The sequence below is a fragment of the Panthera pardus genome, unplaced genomic scaffold (genome assembly GCF_024362965.1).
Source record: "Panthera pardus isolate Hobbes unplaced genomic scaffold, ASM2436296v1 HiC_scaffold_17, whole genome shotgun sequence".
Classification (NCBI taxonomy): Eukaryota; Metazoa; Chordata; class Mammalia; order Carnivora; family Felidae; genus Panthera; species Panthera pardus.
The window spans coordinates 110,360,411-110,384,899 of record NW_026526732.1 but is presented as its reverse complement, the minus strand read 5'-3'; the positions used below and the strand labels follow the sequence as shown (position 1 = coordinate 110,384,899).

Sequence of the window (24,489 nt, the reverse complement as noted above, 5' to 3'; positions counted from 1 at the left end):
TATCGCAGTAAAGCGAGTCAAGTGAGGTTTTGGGTTTCCCAGTACATAGAAGGTTATGTTTACGCGATACTGTAGGCTATGCGGCGTGTACTAGAGTTATGTCTAAAATCACAACGGACACGTCTTCATTTTAAAATAGTCTATTGATAAAACATGCCGACCGTCATCCGAGCTTGCTGGTGCGGGGTCTTGCCTCCATGCTGAGGGCTGCTGGCGGATCAGGGTGGCGATTTCGTAAAATAGGACAACAGTCAGGTTTGCCACATCGATGGACTCTCCCTTTCACAAATGATCTGTCTGTGGCAGGCGATGCTGTTTGATAACATCTTACCGGCAGTACAACTGCTTTCAAATTGAAGTCAGCCCTCTCAAACCCGGCCGCTGCTTTAGCGACCAAGTCGATGTCCTATTCTAAACCCTTTGTTGTCACTTCAACCGTCCTGACCGCACGTTCACTGGGAGTAGATTCCAGCTCAGCAAGCCACTTCCTTTGCTCCTCCGTCAGAAGCAACAACTGTGTCCGTTTGATCACGAGACGGCAGCCGTTCAGTCCCGTCTTCAGGCGCCACCTCTAACTCCACAGCTCTCTAGCTCTTTCCACCACACCCGCACTGACCTCCCCCGCTGGGGTCATGATGGGCCCTCAGAGTCGTCCCTGAGGGTTGGAAGCCACTGCTTCCAGAGTCCCGTTCGCGTTGATGTTTCGACCTCTTCCCGTGAATCAGGCGTGAAAGTTGAAATCACGCCTTGATCCGTGGGCTACAGAGAATGGGTGTTGTGTCGGCAGGCATGAAAACAGCGTCTCCATCGGGGCTCTCGGGTGACCAGGCTCATTGTCAATGAGCAGTGCCGTTTGGAAAGCAATCTTTTTTTCCTGAGCAGAAGGTCTCAACAGGGGACCTAAAGTGTTCAGGAAACCACGTCGTAAACAGGCGCACCGTCATCCCGGCTCTGTTGTTCATTTCTAGAGCACAGGCAGAGTAGGGCCAGCCTCAATCTTACGGCCTTAGGATTTTTGGAATGGTAACATTGGCGTCAACTTCAAGTCAGCAGCCGCACCGGCCCCTGACGAGAGTCAGCCTGTCCTTTGAAGCTTTGAAGCCGGACATGGACGTCTCCTCTCCAGCCACAGAAGTCCCACGTGGCAGCATCTTCCAGAAGAAGGCGGTTGGTCTACACCGATCGTCTGTTTTCTGGTGTAACCGCCTTCACTAACTCTCTTAGCTGGATCTTCTGGAGAACTCGCTGCAGCTCCCACGTCGGCACGTGCTGCTTCATTCTGCACTTTTCTGTTGTGGAGACGGCTCCTTCGACCTCATGATCCGACCGCGATTGGCTTCAGGCTTTGCTTCTGCAGCTGCCTCATCCCTCTCAGCCTTCATAGAACTGAAGAGAGTCAGGGGCTTGCCCTGGATGAGGCTTTGGCTTAAGGGAATGTTGGGGCTGGTTTGATCTTCTATGCTGACCACTCAAACCCTCTCCTTATCAGCAATAAGGCTGTTTGACTTATCATTCGTGTGTTCACTGGAGTTAACCTTTTTTTTTTCAAGTTTACTTATTTATTTTGAGAAAGCAGGGGAAGGGGCAGAGAGAGAATCCCAAGCAGACTCTCTGCTGTTAGCGCCGAACCCAATGCAGGGCTCGAACCCACGAACCACTGAGATCATGACCTGAGCCGAAACCAAAAGAGTCAGACGCTTAACTCCCTGAGCTCCCCAGGCACCCCTGGGGTTACATTTTTCACTTCTTTGCATTCACAACTTGGCAGCTGTTTGGCACGAGAGGCCTAGCTTTCGGCCTGCCCTGGCTCTCTACGTGCCTTTCTCGCTGAGCTTAATCACGTCTAGCTTTCGGTTTAAAGTGAGATGCCCCGCTCTTCCTCCCCTTGAACGCTTAGAGGCCGTCGTAGGACTATCGAGTGGCCTGATTTCAATATCGTTGTGTCTCGGGGACTAAGGAGACCTGAGGAACGGGGGAGAGACAGGGGGACGGCCGGTCGGTGGAACGGTCAGAACACGTACGTTTATCAGTTAAGTGCACTGCCTTACGTGGACGCAGCTCACGGCACCGCAGTTACAAGAGCGGCATCACTGAGCACACGTCGCCACGGCAGATATAACAATAACGGAAGAGTTTGACATATCGTAAAAAAAAAAAAAAAAAACGCGGCACAGGGACACGAAGTGAGCAAGTGCTGTTGGAACAGCGGTGCCGAGAGACTTGTACCGTGCGGTGACACCACAAACCTTAAATCTGCAAAAACCGGAACAGTATCTGCAAAGCGCAATAAGATGAGGTATGGCTGTACTTACAGTTCAAACCAGTCAGGCGTATTCTCTCAGAATGATAATAAAGAAGTGTTGCGAACATGAGTGTAAGAATATTCTCCCCTAAAATTCCATGACTGTGTTCTTGAGGAAGTCAGCAGCATAAACGCCAGTGGTCAATAGACGGTTGATAAAAAAAAAAAAAAAAAAAAAAAGTATGGTGTCCTCACTCTTCTCTTGAATAATTTTCTTGACACTGTTCACATTTAATGCACGTATTTAAAGAGAAAGAACCTGAAAATGAGGACAGCGCACTTGTCGTTCATTCGCAAAGCAGAGTACCAAGCGGTGTCTGCTTAGAGGCCACGTGCTTTCTCCTGGGGCCGCCTGGTCAGCTGTCTGCTCTGTATTTCCTCCTTGTTCCATGCAGTCATTTTTGATATTTGTTGACTACCTGGGAAAGCCGGGAAGGAAACAGTAAGAGCCACCCCTAGGATTATATTTTATCTTTTTCATTTTTTTAGTGTTTACTTTTGAGAGAGAGAGAGAAGAGAGACAGAAAGAGCATGAGCAGGGGAGGGGCAGAGAGAGGGAGACACAGAATCCGAAGCAGGCTCCAGGCTCCGAGCTGTCAGTGCAAAGCCCAACACGGGTTTGAACTCACGAACCACGAGATCGTGACCCGAGCTGAAATGGGACGCTTAACCGACTGAGCCACCCCGGCACACCCCCTAGAATTATATTTTAACTCTAGGCACGCGGGGCGCTGGGCACTCATGGCCTGAGAGGCGGTGTCTCCTTCAATGTGTCCTCCGTCCTGGCCACTTTAAATAGCCCGCCTTCTTATTTTTGAGCCCAGACAGACGCGCCTTCCAGAGGCTATAAGATGCGAGGAGAGGCACTAGGCTTTTGGGACTGGTTAAGCCCCGCCTCCTGACCGCTCCGTTCAAAGGCTCGGGCGCCCTTGCTGGTCCAGGTGGCGGACTTCTCGGCCAGTGTTCACCTTGCAGACACGTCCAGGGCTCTCCTGCAGCCCTGGCACGGGGCTTCCTATGCTCAGGATCACTTTTCCATAGAGGTACCAAACCCGGCAGACACCTGCTCTCCAGGCTTGTCAGGCACGTGAGTGGAGCAGGAAGGGGCAGGCCAAGGTCAGGCTGCCCTGGGAATCCTCAGCCCCCACCCCACCCTGCCCCCCTTCCACCCGCCCACCTTATTTGTGTTTTTAGACAGGAGAGGCAGATTATCGTTGTCAGTAGGATTCTTGGTAGCAAACACTAGACTTTTCTTTACATGGGACTTTTTGTGTCTAAATGCCTCGGTCTCAGGGGGACTTTCTGCACCACACGAGGCTGATTCCCAGCCTCACAAGTCACAGCTCCGGCTGAGACAACCTTCCCCACCTTTGCCGTCACAAACCCCTTTGCCCGAAGTTCTTGGGTTTTTTTAAAATTAATTCCGGCCTGTCCCTCCGCTGCCTCCTGAACCGTCGGTCTGTGTCCCTGTGGTTCTGGCTCCGTGACAAGGAAGACCCTGCCCGTGTTGGGCCCCTTTTCACCTGTTTTGTACGTCGGAGTGAAAAGGTTTCTGCTGCTTTTAACACTTGATTGTTGGAACCCAGCTTGGAGAGGGTCCTGTCACCTTACAGAGTGTCCGTGCCCCATTGCTGGGAGCATCGGGCTGCAGAGAACACGTAGGTGTTCCACAAAAAACCCACAGGAAACAGGAGACATCACCAAGCCCACTGGCTTCCCCGGAACCCACGCACCTGTCACCCGTGGGAACTGGCCACACTTGGGACCCCGGAGGCCTGACTGCAAACCCAGAAAAATAACTTACTCCTCAGAACTGTGTCCTAGGAGGAGGCCCTCAGGGCGACAGGCCGGACACGGTCGGGGTGACAGTGGTAAAGGGGCCGCTATTTGTTGTCGTTTATTATCTGCTTTGTTCTTTTTCTTACATTTTAAACAAAAATGCACTTTTGGGGGGCCGTGTGCTTGACTTTTCTAGAAGCTTGGGAATGATGCAGCGTCTCAGGATTCTTCCGGCCTGGGCAGCACAGAGCGGTTGGATGCAGGTGGGGCAGGTAAGTCCGGCGATTGCCGTCACCCCGTCGGGAAAGGCGCTCAGCTTCCGGTTCCAGGAGCCTCACGTCATTCGCCGGAGAAAAATCAAAACGGGGCGTGAGAATAGGTTCTCACGTTCTTTCCTTTCTGCACCGATATCCTTGGCAGGTGTAGCAAAATCATAAGGCTCCTCTGGTGGAAACGGAGAGTAACTTACAAACTGCGTGTCAGGAACCTCACTTTGCTGTTTGAGATTCCTGGGTTGAGCCCCAGAATCTTTATGCCGTGAGAGCTGGAATGTAGCTCGTTATTTAACCAGCTTGTTTCCGCCTGTGGTCTAGACGCTTCAGGCAGCAACAGGGCAGGGGTGCGAGATGAGGTGACATCGTCACGGTTCTCGCTAAATGCTAGGTGATGGATGTCGCGTAGCCCTCGTCACTGAGGGCTTGCAGCCAGACCCCTACCTGCTGATGCTTGTCCAGAACCGAGGCACCTACAGGCGGTCATACCTGTATCTACCTCGTGCCAGACCTGAGAAAGATCTAGCGCACTGAGCACCGCGTCCCCTCTGGACGTTAGTAGGGACGTGGACACGCTTGAACTTAGGCTTGCATCTGGGGGGTGGTCAGGAGTGATGGGAAGGGTACCACCAAGTGCGCTGCTTTCCCGCAAAGCATTGTCCACTTCCGCCAGCGTGAGGGGACTCGAAGAGCATGCTAGAACAACATGTTCTATTCTGAAATACCTGCGAGGAGACGTGAGAAGTGGGCGTGGCAGTCGAGAGCAGGACCCCTCCTCGCTCCCAGTGATCAGCTTCTTCCGCCTCTGATTTTGCTCGTAAAGTGTGCTCTCTGTACCTGTTTTTATTTTAGTGCCTAAGCCGCACCCAGGTGTTCCGGAGAACCGCTTCGGTTTGGGAACACCAGAAAAGAACGCCAAAGCGGAGCCCAAAGTGGACGCGGGTTCCAGGCCCCGGAGCTCGTCCAACACGCCCACCAGTCCGAAGCCCCTGCCGCAGGCCCCCAAACCCAGCCTGGCGGCACGCCCCACCATCCCACAGAAACCAAGAGCCGCCTCGCGGCCTGGTAAGGGTTTTACGGGGCAGCGAGTGGCCCCGTGCCCGGCTGGCCTCCGGAGGGTGCCGGATCGGGACTCACAGATGGTTCCAGGGGCTACTGGCGAACGTGGGCGCAGCGGGTCCGCGGGAGGGGCTTCGAAAGGGGCAAAGGCTGAAGAGTTTCTGAGACTGTCCCTGCATACAGGTGGCAGGTGGGAGGGCCACAGGAGGAAACAGTCTTGTGTTGACCCAATCGCTTGAGTGAGCTTTCTGAGATCCGTCTCCAGGGTCTACACAAATAAGGAAGCGTAAGTTCCTCTCCTTTTGCCCCAGATTCTGTGAAATATTGAGGGTTTAGAACAGGGCTTGGCAAACCACGGGCCTGTTTTTGTCAATACAATGTCACCGGCACACAGCCATGCCGTTTGTATTAGCTTTTGCGCTAAAATGGCAGAGTTGAGTAGTTGTGACAGAGGCCGTTGGCCTGCAGACCCTGAAATACTTAGGTTTGGCCCTTTACAGAAAAAGCTTGCTGACTCTCGGTTTAGAAAACCTAATGATAGAAGAAGCTTAAAAATATTAGAAATGGATGGGCCTCTGCCTTATTCTCTCCTGTATTAGTTCTTCCCTGTACGATTTTTTTTTCTTTGTTTTTCTCCAACAGTCTATTTAAAAAAAATTTTAAACACTTGCAAAAATAGAGTGGATAATATATTGAACCCCATATCACATCTTCACTTTTTTCCCCCATAATGATTAGGCAAATAAGGTAGAGATATACAGTCAGATTATGCCCATCATCATCACGGCTAATGCTTTTGTAAAAAATGTTTATTTTTTATTTTGAGAGAGAGTGCAAACAGGGCAGAGAGAGAATCCCAAGCAGGCTCCGCACTGTCAGCGCAGAGCCCGATGGAGGGCTCGAACTCACGAACCGTGAGATCGTGACCTGAGCTGAAATCAAGAGTCAGCCGCTTCACCGGCCGAGCCACCCCGGCGCCCCATCTCTGCTAATCTTAACTCTGTGCCAGGCCGTGTGCTAAGTGCTTTATGTGGATAAACTCCTAATGTCCTCACCACAGCTCCGTTCCACAGATGGGGAGTGTGAGGCCCAGGGACACTCAAGTTTGTCATGCCACACGGCTGGTGAGCAGCAGCCGGACCCTAGGACCCCCAGCTATAGGGGTGACCACTCCCACGGGCGTGCACACTAGAAAGTAAGACGTACGCCTCATCGTAGTCCTTCGCCAACATGCAGAGGATTGGGTAGAATGAGAAAAGATAAGGTCACAGGCGTCCAAACTCATTCCGCTTGTGGGTCTTTCCCATTTTCCCACAAACATGCCTCTCATTCACCAAGCGGCCAGCTGGTTAATGCCCCCTGGTCTTCACAGCCCATTGGTCCCTCAAGAAACCCGGTGCACAGTCTCCAAAGAGCAGCCACAGAGAGACACCCTGCGGTCACCCCCCAGCAGCCGACCCTCGAAGCAGATCACTTAAGACTGCCTCATTCTGCTCAAACCTCTTTGCAGACCAAAGTTACGATAGGGAACAAAAAATTTCTTGGTGCAACACAAAATGCCTTCATGATAGAGTGGGGAGAGGGAAGGCATAAAATAAAACATCAGCAAGGTGTATCCCTCGTCTGCGGTAAGGAAACAGTTCTAAAACGAACCTGATCTCGTTTGTACTTTAGCTCCCCAGCAGCCAATTCCAAATGCAAAACCAGCCGGATTCCCAATACTCTGTTGCAAGGAGCTTCTGTTTTCTATTTGTTAAATGTGTCCGTTCATTTCTCGGCACTTAGTCTGTCGAGAATTATGTTAACACACTCGTTTGTTTTCGTAGCGCTTGAGAATTCAGGTATTTTCAAATACGCCACCTCCTTTCCCTTCCTCGGCTCTGAGAGACCGCCCCAAGCAGGGAGAGGTCTTCCGCGGTGTTAGGTGACAGCCTGTGTGTATAGTGACGCAGGGAGGAGAGTTGAATTGGAAGGCGAAGGCTGAAGAGAACCCTCTGTACACACACGCACACGCGCGTGCATGCACACTTACACACACCAAGCTCAAATAACCTTGCAGGCAATAGGGCGGAGAAAAGGACGCAGTTCAGTAAATCCTTTCAGAGAGAGTGAAGTAGCCTTTAGAATTAAGAGACTAGAGTTCTAACCCTAGAAGTTTTGTCATTTTCCCTCAGCGGGTCATTTAATCTCTTCATTTGTACAGTGGTCACCAACGTCCTTCTGGTTCTAAAAGCCAATTGAGGGGCGCCTGGGTGGCTCAGTCGGTTGAGCGTCCAACTTCAGCTCAGGTCATGATCTCACGGTCTGTGAGTTCGGTCCCGCATCGGGCTCTGTGCTGATGGCTCAGAGCCTGGAGCCTGCTTCCGATTCTGTGTCTCCCTCTCTCTCTGCCCCTTCCCTGCTCATGCTCTTTCTCTGTCTCAAAAATAAATAAAAACATTAAGAAAAAGAAGTTTTTTTTTAAATAAAAAAAAAGCCCATTGATTCCAGGTTATTCTTAGTGGTCTCAGTATGGGTATATAGGTACGTGTGCCCGTGTTCCTACGTGTCCACGTGTGTACGTGTGACGTGACCACTGTACTGGACAACAGGTAAAGGCAGTGGGTTATAAATATCACGTATTTTAAGAAAATCAGACAGCCTCTGTGTCTGAGGCAAAGGAACATTGACTTACTGGCAGCGTCCTTTTCAAATATCAGCTCACCGAAATTCCGTGTCAGCGACATAAATTCACATCTGTCTGTGAGTTTTAGAGATTGTAACCTTTTATAAATTTCAGTTATTTTTCTCCCTACTGTATATAGCTGTTACTTGCAGAGACATGACATTCCGTCTTGGCCAGAAAAATTCTAGGATACTTTTTAAAAGCGATTGGCCGTTCGTATTTCAAGATTAACCTGGCTTATGTTTTAGGAATCCAGCTTGTGCAACTGCTTGACTCATGTGTTTGTGTCTCCCTAGAGGACATCCCGGACTCCCCATCCAGCCCTGGCTCGTCGAAAATTGCTCTTCTCCCACCTGTCCTGAAAAAAGTTCCTTCGGACAAGGAGAGAGATGGGCAGATTAGCCCCCAGCCCAGTCCCAGGACACTTTCCCAGGAAGGTAAGAAATGTTTTCTCTCTGTTAGCTTTCTCCAAGGAGAGTCCTTTCAAGAGAAGGGAATTAACCCTGGTCTTGACGAGTATCCTAGAGTTTAAATCAGCATTCCTTGGACTAAACTTTTGGGGCCAGAGCAGTTTCCTAGTTCAGAAGCTTGATTCAACCTTATCGATGACATTGGATCTTCACAGAGGACCGTATACACAGAATGAACGCTTAGAAGACATCCCAACCCAAGGTTTACCTTCTTTGTAATCACTAGGCGCTCCTGAACTGGCTCCCAGCAGGTGCGGAGTGCCTTAAATATATTGTGACTCATTGGGTGCCGCTTACAGGCTTCTAGGTCTCATTATTTCCCAGAACTCTTCCCCCGGTTGTGAATTACCATCACTGTGCTTCATAAGCAGCCCCCTCAGGCTGGGGGGGTTGGGGGGGAGACTTGTAGCTCATTACACTCGCTTAGTCATGAAGCCAGACATGCCTTATTCCCCAGGCACCTGCCTGGACGCTTTCAGGGCATCATTGGGCCAGCTTTGCTCCTCTTAATCTGCTGGGACCAGAGCAAGGTAATCCTGGGACGTGGGTGCCCATCTCCCAGAATCAGATCAAGAGTTATGAGTGGAGGGTGGCCTCAGCACCCCTGCATTTCTGTCACCCACCTCCCACGCTCTGTTAAATACACTGTTGACTTTTGGGTTCTACCCTCCATAAAGTATAATTGCCATCTCTAAGCCCCGCTGATGAAGAAATTCCGGAGCCCCACGAGTCATTACCCATGACCAGATGGCTCTCATTATGGTTTGAGGCTGCCTTTGTTTTATTTTAGATGTTTGATGCTTTTAGAATTCCTTGACCTTTCTGGCTTTGACATCTTCCTCCACTGGCCTGTTTTATTAATGGCAGTCTTGTGTTGAAGTTAATGGAGAGAACTTCTGACTACTATCTTTGTGACTTAGGAGAATAATAAAAATAAATGATTAGCAACAAAAAGATAACACTGCCTGCTTTCTCGTCTCCATCCTGCAGATTCATTTGGTGGGTACAAGCTTCCCTCACCTATTAGCTATAAATAAAAGGAGGTAGGGATTTGACCAAAGCTGACAAACCACTCATGTCAAACTGAGTAGCAAAGCCATGAAAGGTAGCTAGCGCCTACAGTTACTTTACACGGAATGAGTAAATAGAGGGTCTGGCGTTAGAGCCACAGCTTCCGCGAGCCTTGGTGTAGAAAAAGGAACCTCCGAGTCAGACCGACTTGAGCCAGCCCCTCCCCCACTCTGCCTTCATTTCCCCTTCTTTCTGCAACTGCTGACTTTGTGTCTTTACTTACAAGGAGGTTTTGAAGATTCCTTAACGTCTATGCAAAGCGATGTTTTCTAGATGCCTATATGATTACAAACAAGGGCTCCAGTAACCCACTAGCCCCCTGAGTACGAAGGGGTGCCACGGAGGGTGAAGAGTGGAAGCCACTGGCATACCCTTAGCTGCTTTGGAAAAGTCCTGTGTTCTTTCCTGAGAAACTAAGTTGCTCCTCAGACATTTCCGAGCTCTGGGGTAGATGTGTGACTCCTTTCCTCGTTCCCCCTTGAGAGCAAACACCACGGATGATTCGTGCCCCCATCTTTCTAGGTGGGGACTGTAGAGCTTGCCCCTGGGATCCACAGTAAGTTAAGCACAGAGATCATCCTGGTGGTGTCACTTGGTATTGAAATGGAGTTGAAATATACATGCCGTCTGAGAACAGCCTGTAAATGTCCAAGGTGCTAAGACTCTGACTTCAGTTTATTAGCTCATCGGCAGCGCCGGCCCGGGGATGACAGCCACTTGTGAGCCCTGTCTTTTTCTTTAGAAAACGTTCCTGATGTGCTCCTTCCTATTTTCTTGTACGTTATTCATGCTGGTTACTTCATTTCCTTGTTCTGTGCCTCCCTTTGGACTAGCGTGCCCAACTCATTTCTGAAACAGGTAAATGGCTCTGATTCTTCTGGATTATCCCATAGTGAATGTGATTTTCGTTAATCCATCCTGGAATCAAAGTGATACCGCGGGGGCCTTTTGTTAGCACCTTTTTGGGGGCAGACTCGGAGCTCACCTCATTTTGCACCACATTTCCATAATGTTGGCTGTTGAATTCTGTAGATGATGGTGTGTGCGGGACCAATGCTGTAGGTTCCCGAAAGCCTAAGTGGGGCGGGTTCTCGGATATTTAATTCTTAACAGTCTTTAATATTAATGTCAACACATCGATGTATTTGCTAATGTAAAGGGTAAAATGAATCCCTTTTCCTCAGTAGTGCAAAGAGGAGATTATTACAAAAGACATTCAGATCATGACACTGGCAAGCCATCCAGTGGAGGGAAAAGATCTTCAAAACTGTACTCCACGATTGCAGAAGAGGAGGTGAAGGCAGTTGGGCACAGGAAGTCACAGCCAACAAATGGTTAGAGCCTTCGCTTATCATCCCTTCACTGACCCAAAGCTTATGAATTGGCACTAACAAAAACAAACTTTAATTGAGTAACTTCTATCCCGGGACTGGCTCGGGGATTATTCCTGCAACCCATGTTGGTTTTCTAAATGGCAACAGGATGGTCCTTCCCTTTGGGGCAAAAAGTATCGACTTCAAAATCTAAACTTTCAAACTCAACCAAGGAGGATCGAGTTACTCTGGAGTGGGGTGATTTTTCCTCTCCAGTTTTCGTGATCATGTGGGTTTACATGTGGGTCATGCCTCCCATTCTCTTGGTCTCGCTATATACTCTTCTGTTCGACTGTAATTGGGATTGGGGAAGAAATTCTTAGAGTACAGTTTCTGCCTTTAGAAGGTATTGGCCTAACACCTTACCTGACGCTGTTTTAGGAAAGGATCAGTGAAATGCCCACCACCTTTCATTGGACTTTTTATGACCCTTCAGTGAGAAAGGAAAAGTACCAATTAAGGGTCTCAACCTCTAAGGACAGTTGATTCTATTTTACGGCTGTTGCTTTTTGCCACCTGCCTTCCATGAGACACGGTGGTGAGTTCTGTCGTGTTCCGTTCAGGTGAAGACAGTCCCAGGAGACAAAAAAGGCTTTGTCAATTTCAAACTGTTAATTTCAAATTGGCTTTGAACTCCAGTGGGAAATGTTAGAGCAAGCCTTGCTGATTCAGAGAGGAAATGTCTTTCCTGTGACTCCGCACTTCTGATCTTGCTGGTTAATAACTTTCTTTATAAATCTGACTTGAAAATCTTTGAAAGGAAGTCTTAGTATCATAAAAGGAAAAAAAAAAGAGGTAGAATATTCTGATATGTGAGATGGCTTTAAAGTCCTTTTTCCCTTGAAACAGGGCACTTTTCTTCCGGTAAACCTCTGTCGGGGGTTGACACATGAGTGTATTTAGGCTCCCAAGGATGAAGTATGTGGCCCAGAATTCTAGCTGCAACTCCGTGCCCGTCACGGCCTTCTGAGAAAGCGCCCCACACGGCAAGTTAATGGAAGTGACCCGATTATAGGAATAACTTCTCTTTCTTGCAAAAGGATAAAGCATTCTGAAACTTCCGCACCTTGTTACGTATAACACACCTCCTACGAGACCCACCTTGCGGCTTCACAACCGGCTGCATTACGGCGCCTCCGGTGGGAACTGTTGTCTTTGAGGACTTTCCCGGACAGAGGTTTACAAACCAAAACAGCAGCCAGAAGGCATCTGCTGTCTCCCTTGAGCAACACTTGGGGCCACCTTTCTTGGCCGGTACCGTTGGATGAGTTGTGCACTCTGACCTGCCTGTCGATCTGGCCCCACCCCCCTCCCACCTTGCTAGCTAACGGGGTGGAGCTGGTGGGGTTAAGGACACGCCCCACAGCACAGAGTGAAGTCTCTAGATCACAGATGAACATTCTGGTTGGGCCGGGTAGCGCCTGCCCGAGAAAAAACAACTGACTTGGTCTTTCACTTTTTTAAAGGACTCCCTGAAACAAACGTAATGTTATATGGCAACCAGACTTCAATTAAAAATTTAAAATCAATAAATACCAGTGATGTCGCGGACACTACCGAGGAATCCTATGTTTGGCCCTGTAAGAAACAAACGAACGCGATGACCCACTGTGGGTTTTGTAAATAAAGTTTGGTTGGAACACACGCACCCGGATTTCCTGCGTGGTAGACTCGTTTACAGACACGTGCTTACAATAAGTCTCCTAAGAGATTTTCTCTGACATTTTTAGAAAAACCTGTTATCTTCAAGTGACAGAAAAGTCACATAAACGAACACCTAAGACATTTGTTTTCTGAAGAGAGGCCAGGTTATTTGTAGAGCGTATTAAATCAGAAGCCCTATCTCTATATTGCCCCTTTTGAGAAGGTCACGTAGATGTTTCTAGATTTGGGAGATTTACATTTGAACTATCGTGTCGGTCGACTTCTATCACTTGGTTACTTAACAAAGCACCTTGATGGAGCACAGTGTTCCTTCTTCCCAGAAGCCGCTGAAAGCACTTCATGTAACACACAAGGAGACCACCCCCAGGACCGCACCAGTCCTGCAGGAAGGCTTTGAGATAGGACAAAAAGGTTGGCCACAGGAATAAGCCAGATCGTAGGAAGGCAAGAAGTTCTGTGCCGGGCTCAGATTTTTCCACAACCTCTTGGACTTACTCCCTCCGATGGGCTGTATCAGTGTGATGGAATTAAACAGGACCATCTTGTGTTTGCTTTTCTGCCCTGATTTCTAGAAATAGCAACAGGAACCAAAAAAGTAGTTTTTACAGGAGCTTCAATTAAAGTAATTTTATGTCACATATTTTAATACTGTTTTGTTAGTGCCGATTCCCCCACCTGCCTGTCTTCATCCTTGAGAATTCCAAAGCAGTCTGCTTTCTGAATAGTTCCTGGTTAACAAACGGCATTTAGCAGAGCAATTCTGTTAGCCCGTGCTGTGTACTTTCCTTTAAATCTTTCAGGAGCGGCTTCGTGTAAGCTAAAACAGCTTTCTTATTTTCCTAAATCGTGTATCCGTGTGACAAACAGAAGCTGTTGTTCTCAAAGCATGCTGCATATTTTTATCCTGGTTGTTGTTTTAATTGTGTGGCTATTTTAGTATTGACTGGACAGGTAAAGTGCTTGCTTTCTTTTACTGGAAATATCTGTAACTTCTGAATCTCGTGTCCTTTCCCGTCTCGCATTTAATTATAAGCTGTGATGTTTTCATTAGAGTATGTCCTGTTTTCTTGAAGAAAATAGTTGGTTTGGCTTTGTATATATTATGATGTACCCTGTTTGTTCGGGCCATCTTACTCTGAGATGTCTTTTATATGTCACTTGCTTCTTCCATAATCCAGCCTATAACCAGCAAAATATCTGGCTGTGGCTTACGGTCTGTCAGCCAGTGCTGTATCCTACTTTTTTTCACCAGATCTGGATTCTGCTACCCCGGTATGAGTTCTTCAAAAGAAATTTAACCATTGGTCAGCAGTTTTGGCTCCTGCCAGAAAGTATAAAAACATCAGGGCTGGCTACCGAATATTATTTTTAAGGTCCTCACGTTTTCCTCGTGGGAAAGATGGATGTCGGTGGGACTTAAAATGGAGAAGAGCTCAAATTTTCAAATGCATCTGTAATTCCGAATTCATGTGCACATTTCGGAAGCTTTAAAATTAGCACGTGTGTCTGTGTGTATATGATACATGTATATATTTTTTCATGTATATATGCAAAGTCAAATCATCTTCCAGAATGACAGATTTCACGTTTAATCCTTCCTGCACCAATCATTGCCACCGTAGACGGGATGTGAGTATACACACAGTGTTTATGTTGAATAGCCTGTTGACTTAAGCACTTTTTTTTTTTCATCATTTTAATGGTTTGTGGGATGGCACCAAACACGTCTACAGACACACAGAGACGCCCCAGCACGTTAACGGTGTGAATTCTTGCATTGAGGACGTGTAGTAAGGCAACCTGACTTTCTTTATCCTGTATAAAGTCAAGCATGAAGTCAGGCTGCTCAGGAGAAGGTTCATCTGAATTAGTAAAAAGCCTGAATTTTATATTCCACTTATTTATTTTGTAAATGTTTGTTTGTTTGTTTATTTTGAGAGAGAGCATACCAGCAGGGGAGGGGCAGAGAGAGAGGAAGAGAGAGAATCCCAAGCAGGCTCTGTGCAGTCAACACAGAGCCTGACATGGGGCTCAAATCCACAAACTGTGAGATCGTGACCTGAGCAGAAATCAAGAGTCGGATGCTGAACCAACTGAGCCACACAGGCGCCCCCTGAATCTTATATTTTAGAATAACTTCTAGAGTTTTAAGTTTCAAGCAGACATAATCTTATTGGGACTATTCGTCAGTGGGAGCTTGACCAAACCTACTTCAATATAATTGTAATTAGCATCCTAATTATATGCAGTCAAATAGATGCTGCCTAAGGACTGGAAAACTAACTTAACAAAGAACATTCCCCCTACAAAGTTGTTCCTACCAGCGATCTGGACTAATGAGAAGGTGGGAGGCTGGGAGAGCGAGTGCATTGGCCACTGGTGTGATTTTAGGTCCCTGATCTCACCTGCCTCGGTCTCCTGTCCACTCACGCACCTCCTTGTAACGCTAAGGAAAGGCCAGCCTGGGACTAGTCTCGGGATCCCGCTCACATCCACAAGAGTTTAATCAGTGAATTTTTAAATAGCGTCAGTGCCTTAGTGAACTGCTTTGTGGGGCCTCTAGAAAGGCCATATTATTCCTCTCAGTGACTATGTTGGACCCATTAAAATTTGTGCCTTCGTGACTCGTATTGGGTGTATGTCACCGACCCAGAAACCAGTCTGTTAACTTGTTAACGATGCAGATTGAAGGACGGTCTGCTTTCTGCAGGAAGACCGCTATGGGAGATCTCTCTGAATTTCAGTTAGCTGCGCTCCAGCGACCTGGGTCCATCCAGGGTGCTTTTGTTTTTTACCTGCGACATAAACATTTTGGATGGCATGAATGTGTCCATTTTTAGAGAGTACTCTGATTTCACAGACCATGAATGAGCCCCTGGGATTTTGAGGAAGCTAAAATACTGGCGGAATAGAAAGCTTTTGAATCTAAGAATTAGAGCCAATGTGGTTGCTCTGAAGTCGAATAAGCAGTATGTCACCATTTTGGATTCTTCTTCTGAACCTGTGGCGTCGGAAATTTGTTTTTGAGTCACTTGATACACAGGAACAGCTCATGTTGGTTTTAAAAGGGAATGAATAAATTTTTCTAGCAAGATTTCACTAGCAGTGCTCTTCTTTGAGGTCAGATTATTGCAAAGTGGCTTGGAGATGATGAGAAATCTGCTGTCCTTCCTCCTGGTTGTAGCACATGCAGAAGCTGAAAACTTAGAGAGTTCTTTGTGGATTACTCTCAAATGGATTTTGTGTTAAAGAACAAGCCATTTTTAGAAAATTATTTACCTTTGCCCCCAAACCTGATTGGTTGACAACTTTCAAAGGACGTTTATTATTTTTTTACACGACTCAAGCGAAAAAATAAAATCAGTTGTAATATTTTTTGCTTTTCCCTTCCATCTGAGAATTTGCTCCAAGGCGTTAGGCAAAAAGAGGTCAGGCTTTTAAAAAATTACTTATTTTTACGATGAGATTTGAGAAGTTTATCCTCTTGAGAAGGATGGATGGTTTCCATTTAATGTAATTAACTACATTTAAATTTTTATTGTCTAGAGATCAGAATCTGGCCCCACAACCAGATTGGCAAGAGAAATACTTTATTATGTTTGCATTTTAACTATCAGGTTTCAGGAGCTTTTACTTCCTGAACCGCTCTTTAATGGATTAAGCATTCGAATAGCCAGTTCCTGGCCAGAGGAGTTTTTAGCATAATTGCCAAAGTCAAGGTCATTAGAAGCATCAGCGGGATCCTGTCGCTTTCCAGGCCTGTGTTCCTGGTTGGATCATTTGAACTTCTGAGTGACGAGGTAGCTTTTGTCTGCTTTCAAGCCACACAAAGTGTGGGGCTTGGTATTTTTGGCTTAAGTGGTATCTATACAAAAGATTTGGTGATTAATATGTAATAAGCCTTAATCGCCCTGAGGTACGGTACCCGCGAAGCTCTGACCTAGTTGTCAAGAACATGCACTTTGCAGGGAGAGGTCTCTTTTAAATCCAAATTCCACGTTTTACAAGACCTCCCCGCCGGGGCGTTGTGAGGTGTATCAGTCCTGAAGCACGCATGCCCGACGGGACACGTAACAAAGGCTCCAGCCCAGTAATTCTCCACCCCTCCCATCAGGGCTGTGCGAAGTCGCAGGGGGGTCCTTCATATTTATATGGGATCAGAGCGGGCACCCAAGATGACAGTTCTGTCACCTGGAGGCTGGTTCCAAGAGGACTGACCGCATCCGAGGCAGTATTCATTTGTTCTCACAAGGCTTTGAACTGTTCACTTCCTAGTGCGAGGAACTGAGGTTTGCTGGGTCCTTCCTCGTGTCGTGGCCCCAGAGCAGAGAAAGCCAGGTCTAGATGGTGGCAGAAGGCATCAGGTGGGACATCTGTCCAGCGGCGCCTCTGCCAGGCTCTGTCTGTCCTGTTGCCTTGGCCGCACGAGGGGCGGCTATGCGTGAGGGGTCGGAGGGCCCCCCATCAGTTCCCCTGTCCGTAGCACCCCCAGATCTCAACCACGGCCGTGAGAGCTTTGCCGTCTCATGGCCTGTTTTTGTGTTTTCTCATTATGATTTGCTTCTGTTTTTGTTGGTTTGTTTCTCATTTCTGCCTCGAGTCTCTAAACGTAGCTGGTAAGTCGTTTCTGAGCAAGTTCCTCCCGCCCCTCGGGGCCCCTGCATCTCCCCCCACTATCGGTCAGGCCGTTGATTGTACCCTACCAACCGTAATGACATCTTCCCCTTTCCATTCCAGTTTCAAGGAGAAGCTGGGGCCAGCAGGCCCAGGAGTATCCAGAACAGAAGCCGTGGTCCTCCAGTAGAGACGGCCACCAAGGCGGCAAATCTAGCGACTCTGGGGAAGAAGCGGAGAGAGAGTTTATTTTTGTGTAAAGGTCCCCGGTGCACAAGTCTCAGTGCAGGGGTGCTTTGTTAGCCGTTAGAGAGCAGTCAAGGGCAACGCTTCCTCCTGAGTTCTTCTCTCGGTGCTCTTTTCCTTTCCCTTCTTTTCTTTACTTGCCTTTTGAAAACAGAAACAGACCCATTTGGGTTTTTTGGTAATCAAAGTACATTTGTTTCGTCTTCTCCCGACCCTCGGCATTTGATTCCGAAGCATTTCTCCATATGCCTTTAGTGAAAGCCAGCAATTATTCCATGGGCCCTACTGGAATTTCTCGGAGGCAGCGACAGTGTGCCCCGCGAGAGGAGTTTTGGGAGGTAATCCAAGTACCTGGACACGTCCTCACACGAGTATCACCATCGGCTGACGGTGGGGTACCGCTGCATGGACCCGTGTCAGATCTGCACTTGACTCGAGAGAGCAATTTTTTCTTGATGTATGCAATTGCACATTGTAAGTATATTAACAGAGCACACTAATAAATAATTTGTATAAATTATATATATTAGATCTTGGCTATGGTTTTTACGTTCTCCCCTGGGGAACTTCTTCCTTCCTGATGTGGAACTGTCCACGTAAATTTGGTCGGTGGCCTTTGCGATACCATCCAGGAGCCCAGTTGAGAACAGGGTGAAAGAGGCCCACGGCTGATCTTACCATGTGCCCGGATTCATGTACATAGTTGATCGGAATGAGGTTTTATGAATATTCATGTTTTTTGAAGGCCTATAATTTCTGTCTGCATATTAGCTTTTAATGTATGATTTTAAGAACACTTTGACACCTGTAAAAAAAATCAAAACACTACTCTTTTTAAGACATTTCACAAATATTCACTTACATTACAGGCTGAGGTATTTTATTCACATGTATATTTATACCAATAAAATGATTTTACAAGTGGAATTTTGGCCTTCTCTGGTTCTTTCGTAAATGTGGGATTGGCTCGTGGTCATGAACTTCGTGTTTCTAAAATCCAGAATGATCACAGACCCCAGATAATCAAACCTGTTATATTCAAAATAGATGTAACTCGCTAATCCACTGTCCGCTCTCACGTTTGCGAAGAAGAGGAAATTAATCAAAAGTCTGTGAGTTTGATGCATTCCCCGTTCCCTCAGATCAAGGGCCCTAAAAGGGGTGCAAGCGTGAATGGTGTTTGGAATTCACAAGCAGTGTGGTTGACGGTTGGAAAGAAGAATTATAGGAGTCGGGGCGTGTGTGACATGACTCTTCCCCACCACACACACACACACACACACACACACACACACCGCTACACAGACTGAGTGCCAGTAAATGTGGACTGAGTGGTTTGTTGCCATTGCGTGAGAGTCTAAGAAGACACAGATTGTTCCTTCCACCTAAATGTCATAATGTCATACACGCCCATCGGAACAGACGCCTCTGCTGGATGCGTAAGCTGGAGAAACGCGCGGGCAGAGACGGGACTCGGTGAGTCAACACCATATGCGGCACGACAGAGCCTGCGTTCGTGGTCAGCGGATTGCAGTGGGAGGGGGGCATTAGTTCTGTCTGTGACGCTGAGGCCTCAGAGGAGGGGACGTTCGTGCAGGGCCTTGAAGCGATACCTTCGCAAGTACAGGGACTTGGTCTGGTTCGTAGTAGCGTCCCCTTAAATGTGTGATGTGACCCACGTCAGGCCATAGGCGTCAGTGGGGAGACGGCAGAACGTGCTCATCTCCGAGCGAGCAAGGTCCCTTTCACCTGGAGCAGCATGTGGTGAGGACCCCACCTGAGATCTCTCTCTGGATTCTTGCATCGGGAGAAGGCCGCACGGTCACTGGCCTTGGAGTTGGAACTCGACGGTATGTGGCAGGAGCCAGTGCGTGTTTTCGAGCAATACTGTAAGACGTGGAGTGTATACAGATAAGCCCTGTGGCCCAGGGAGGCGAGCGGCTGAGCGAGACTCCATTTCCCCTCGTGCTGACGATCAGGACATACCTGTTGAGATGCCCCTTCAAGGGAAAGCGCCGTGGGGGTCTGGCTGCCTGCACCTGCTACCCCTGCGGGCCCAGCACGGCCCTCGTGCCAGAACCGTGACACCCTCGCCCCCGGCCTCTACTGGGCAGCCTTCCCTTGGCCTGACCGGGACTGAGAGCAGCAGAAGCCCCTTCCATCCAGGCCGCCTCTCCCTCGCCTTCCCCGGGTGGTCGCCAGCAGCCTGGTCTGTGGGTGCCGGCCTCGCCCGCTGCTCCCACGCACGCGTCCCGCACAGACGCTTCCCCGGCACAAAAATCCCCACAGTCTAGTCCCACCTCGGCCTCTGCTTCCTGGAGAAACCGAGCCCCCACACTCTCCGCATCCTGGGTCCCTTAACCAAGTTCAGGAACACGGGGTATCTGCTGAGCTGAAGGCCAGTGCATTTCCCTCAGGGCATGTGGGCTTTGGTGTTTGTTTTGTGAATATGTTCACGAATACATATGAAGATAGGATTTCCGTCTTAGTCCCTGAACGCTGCTATAACAAAAGCACCATAGACTTGTTGTGGGGGGGGGGGGGGGGGGGGAGGGTGGTGCTTAAACATTTTCTCACAGCCCTGGAGGCCCAAAGTCCAAGATCAAGGGGCTGGCAGATTCGGTGTCTGGCGACGTCCTGCCTCCTGGTTTGTAAATGGCTTTTTGCTGTGTCCTCACACAGTGGAAGGGACAAGGGAGGTCTCTGGTGACTCTCTGAAGGGCAGGGATCCCGTTCATGAGGGCGCGGCCCTTATGACCTAATCAGCTCCCGGATGCCTCACCTCTACGTACCACCGCGTTGGGGGTTGGGGCTTTGCCATAACAATTTGGGGGGGTGGGACACAAATGGTCTGCCATTTATCACACGTCCCTAAAAGAAAGATGCCTTGGGGGCGGAGAGCAGATTGACGTCTCAGGTCTTCTAGGACCCGCACCTCGATTCTGGGTCCCCGTCAGGTGCACACGTTCGGGGACCAGTGAAGCCAGGTGCTGGGACCGCAAGGGAGCAGATCAGGAGCTCCCTGTCCCAGAGAGCCCTCTGGACTCCCAGAAAATCCCAAGACTGAGAGAGAAGCGGACTGACTACCAGGAAGGGTCTGGAATCTTCCCATAAAGCTAAACGACAGTGACGACGTTCCTGTTGGGGTCACATGCCAGCCAGGAACTGAAGATGCGGCTGGTTCCCGGCCCACCCCAGGTACACCAAGCAGGGGCTGGATAATCCAGGAACCACGGCTGCTTGCTCACAGGGTGTGGCTGGACCCGGCAGGCCGGCCTTCCAATGTTGCTTTCCCTTAGTTTAACGTCGGTCAGTTGGGATGTACTTGGCACATGGCACTGGCCAGCAACGGTCAGGCTGGCGTCAGGTGTCGCAGAGAAGTTCAGTTGCAACTAAAAACTGGCGGCTGACTGTTCAGGAAGAGAAGCGTCATGCCTGGTTTAGGAGGACGGGAGGAGTGCGGGCAGGAGGAAAGCTGAGCTCAGGCCCCTGCCGCCTCATTCCCCCCTCCTTGTGCGCTGGCTTGCGTTGACCATCGTTTTAACTCGCCGTTTGCAAAACAGTCTTCCCAGAGAAAATAACCGTGCAAACGCGAAGGGAAAACAAATGATCCATTTTCTTGTGCAAAGTGAAAAATTACAACAGAATTACTCTCAGAGGGCAGGAGAGCCCCGACTTTTCATCGGAGAAGCTGTGCCTGGCTTCAGTCCCGTGTGAAAATGCTAAACTGAGATGGCCTCGAGACGATTCTTTGCTTCACGGCTTCCGCTTGCTAGACTGAAAGCGGCACCCGAGTGTGGCCCTGCCGTGCAGAGACCGCGTGGTGTGCTCGTTCTGTCCCTCTCTGCTTTTCCCCCGGAGCAGGAACGGTGGCCGATGCCCTGGACGGCCTGTCCGGGGAGCAGGCTGGGAGACCAGGCAGACGCGGCCGCGGACCGTGGGCCTGACCCTCCTTTCCCCCTCTTCATGAGGTGCTAAGGGACTAGCGGAGGGGTCAGGCCCTCACTGTTACCACTGCCACGTTCAGTGTCCTGCCCTAAGTGACACGCTCCCCTCCTGACTTGAACTTCCTTAGCCCAGAGCCCAGCTCCGTGGCCAAACTGCTGGAAACCAGGGCAGGGAGGACAGAGGCACGAGGAAGGTTGAAAACAAGGGATGTACTTTTCTTCTTCTTGTGTTTTGGTTTTTCGTTGGTCTCTCCCGCGGGTGGACTGGATGAAGCAGAACTATAAAAGCGCGTTTTGACGAGGGCACACTGGACACCCTGTATGTTAGCCAACTTGGCAATAAATTCAAAAAATAATAAATTTTTTTTAAAAAGCGCATCGTGAGGCGGCCCGCCCAGCTCTTTGCCTCCTCCCAGGGTGGGCCAGGCGCCGGGCAAGCTGTCTGCTCCCCGAGCTGCTCTGTGTGAACATCCCAGCCCCCCGGCTCTCAACTCACACTGAGCCGAGAGCAGGACAGAGTCACCGCGCGACCCGTAACTCTCACCTGCCTGGTGCCGTAATTCGCATGAGCTGAGATCTACGCTTGTGTGCCTCACACAGGGATGTGGGAGAGCAGCCAGTTTGCTTCTGAGCATCGGGCAACATCGGCCTGGAGCCAGGGAGGTGCGCGGGTCCGGAATGTGGGTCACGGTCGGCCACCGTCACCGACATGGCCCAGGTCCACAATGCAGAACAGAGCATCTGGGACTGACGAATTGCATCTCAGGATTTCTGAGTCTGGGGTCAGATGCGCCCCACCTTGAATTTGGAGCTTCCCCTGTAAGGACAGTTTACACACAGATTAAGTCTCCAAGCCACAGCTGAAAATTTCTCGTGAATTAGACGCTCTCCCCAGTCAGAGGTTTCTCCAAATCCACAGTGGTGAGATGTGTGTTCTCCAAGGGCTCTGTCCACACCGCTGTCGGATGGAGGCAAGATCGAACAGAACCGGGGCAACGCGTCCACACTGTCTAGTGGCAGCTGGTGTTAGCTTCAACTCAAAGAGGCTGTCACCTACCCTGTATGCCCACGTAGACCGTGCACCTGTCTATGTATCCAGGCCCGGCCCGGCACTCTGGGATCGGGCCCAACTCTGCACCTCCCTTGACGCGCCGTGATCGTGAGGACTTTTGAAAAGGAAAGCCTGTTTTAACCTTCGTTTCTGAAGGTAAGAGGGAAGGAGCCACGTCCTTCCCAGACAGAAGCTCTGAAAGGAAGGTTGACCCTCTAAGTGGTTTCCGTGTGGTCCGAGGGGCCCGGACGCGGAAACAGCCCTGCTGGAAGGCACGCCTTGAGCTCCTAGACGTTGAGTCCCTGCAGAGAATCTAGACCTGAATGGCATGTGGGTTCCCCGCTGGAGGGGTGTCCTCAGCCACGGGGGTAACCGCGGGGATCGAGAGCTTGGGCGTTGGGTTCTGTTGGTTGGTTTTTGTGTTTGTTTCTTGGGTTCCACACAAAAGTGAGACCATGCGGTATTTGTCTTTGACATTTCACTTAGCGTAATGCCTTCAGAGTCCATTCGTGTTGTGGCAAACGGCAACATTTCATTCTTTTTTAGGGCCGAATGGTAGGTTTTATGCTTGTTCAGGCATGAAGAGGTCTACAGATTAGGAGACGCCCGCCACTGAGAAGATAGTTGGTCACTCGCAGGAGGGGACACACCATGTGCCACGTGAGGCCACCCAGGGAGCACCAGGCTCAGTCGGGAGGGGACACCGGAAGGTGTGACACATGAAAACAAGACACCGCTCCCACAACAGAGACCTTGTCCCTGAGGCTGCACAGCTGGAGGCGCGAACCAGGAAGGGGCTCAGAGCCTCGCTGCAGCCTGGCAGGTCCGTGGAGGGGTGCAGTGGTCCCGTCCCCATCTGAGGACACATGAAAGCCTGGGTCTGGGCCCCTGTCGTGGGGATCCGGGCATTTCAGAAGTGGGACCGCTCAGTTTTCCTGTGGAGATTAATATGGGCCCAGCATGCCCAGCATTTCAGAGATTTTCCTCATCCCTAGTCGTACTGATGTCTGGAAGACAGACCTGCAGACTCCCTCTGCCCCCGGTCCCAGATAACAAAATTGCACTACTCTGCTAGAAAAGTCCCTCTCTCCTCCAAGCCTTAGGCATCCAATGGGCAAACTCTAAATCCTCTTTCCTGAAGGACTGGATCAGGAGTGAACCTCTGACCCACAGAACCCGTCAGATTCTTTCTCCAAATAATTTAGGAAAGGGGTCGGCACACTGTTGCCCACCGTCTGCGACGCGCCGTGGCTGCGACAGAGATCTGTGGGTCCAGAAAGCCTAAAATATTTACTGTCCTTTACCAAGTTTTCTGGCTCCTGAAAGAGAAGGTCAGAGAGACGAGGGGGACCACCGTGAGGGGGCTGGAGGGCCATCTGCATTCAGAACAGAGCAAACTGTGCTCAGAGACAGGAGTGAGTGAATCCCAAGCCGGCCAGAGGGGCTACCTTGTGGCTGCAAGACTACGGACCCATTAAGGTCCCCGGCATACGTTGCCACCCCTTGATGAATCCCAGAAGGGGTTGAGCTCAGAGCACAGCAATAGGCAATGAAAGGTGCTTGTTTCTCTGGACCTATGGCTTCTAACTCGATCGTCTGATCCCGATGAGCTGTGCTGGTCTACATCTGCGTGAAAAAGACCACATTTGTCCTCTAGCCTAAATCCCAGACAAGGCAGACCATGTCCCTTCCCCAGGGGCACAGCAGGAGCCCTAGGGGGACTTCTAGCACAGGCTCCCTCCCTCCCACGGCCCCCCCTTTGCTGTCATCTGGTGAGGAACCTGCAGGAAGCAACTGAAGGGAACGTGGGTGTATCGTCAGTCCGCTGAAGTGCCCGTCTGGAGAGCGGCATCCCTGATCTCCTGATTTGGTTCCTTTCTGGAAGAAAAGGTATGTGTTCATGGAGCCTCTACTTGGGAAATGCATAACTCTGATTTACGTCAGGCAGTATAGGAACAGCCGTGGCAGAACAAAA

The 24,489-nt window shown here is 49.6% G+C and overlaps 1 protein-coding gene across 1 annotated transcript in view; it reads left to right on the top strand.

Annotated features, from left to right (window-relative positions):
- CARMIL1 (capping protein regulator and myosin 1 linker 1) overlaps nucleotides 1-18,443 on the top strand; it is a 308,280-nt gene extending 289,837 nt beyond the window's left edge. The window contains 4 exon segments of the mRNA XM_019425299.2: nucleotides 4,278-4,353; nucleotides 5,206-5,418; nucleotides 8,374-8,514; nucleotides 17,394-18,443. Coding sequence (XP_019280844.2) covers nucleotides 4,278-4,353; nucleotides 5,206-5,418; nucleotides 8,374-8,514; nucleotides 17,394-17,530 — 567 coding nt within the window. The 3' untranslated portion in view covers nucleotides 17,531-18,443.
- Nucleotides 18,444-24,489: the final 6,046 nt, after the last annotated feature.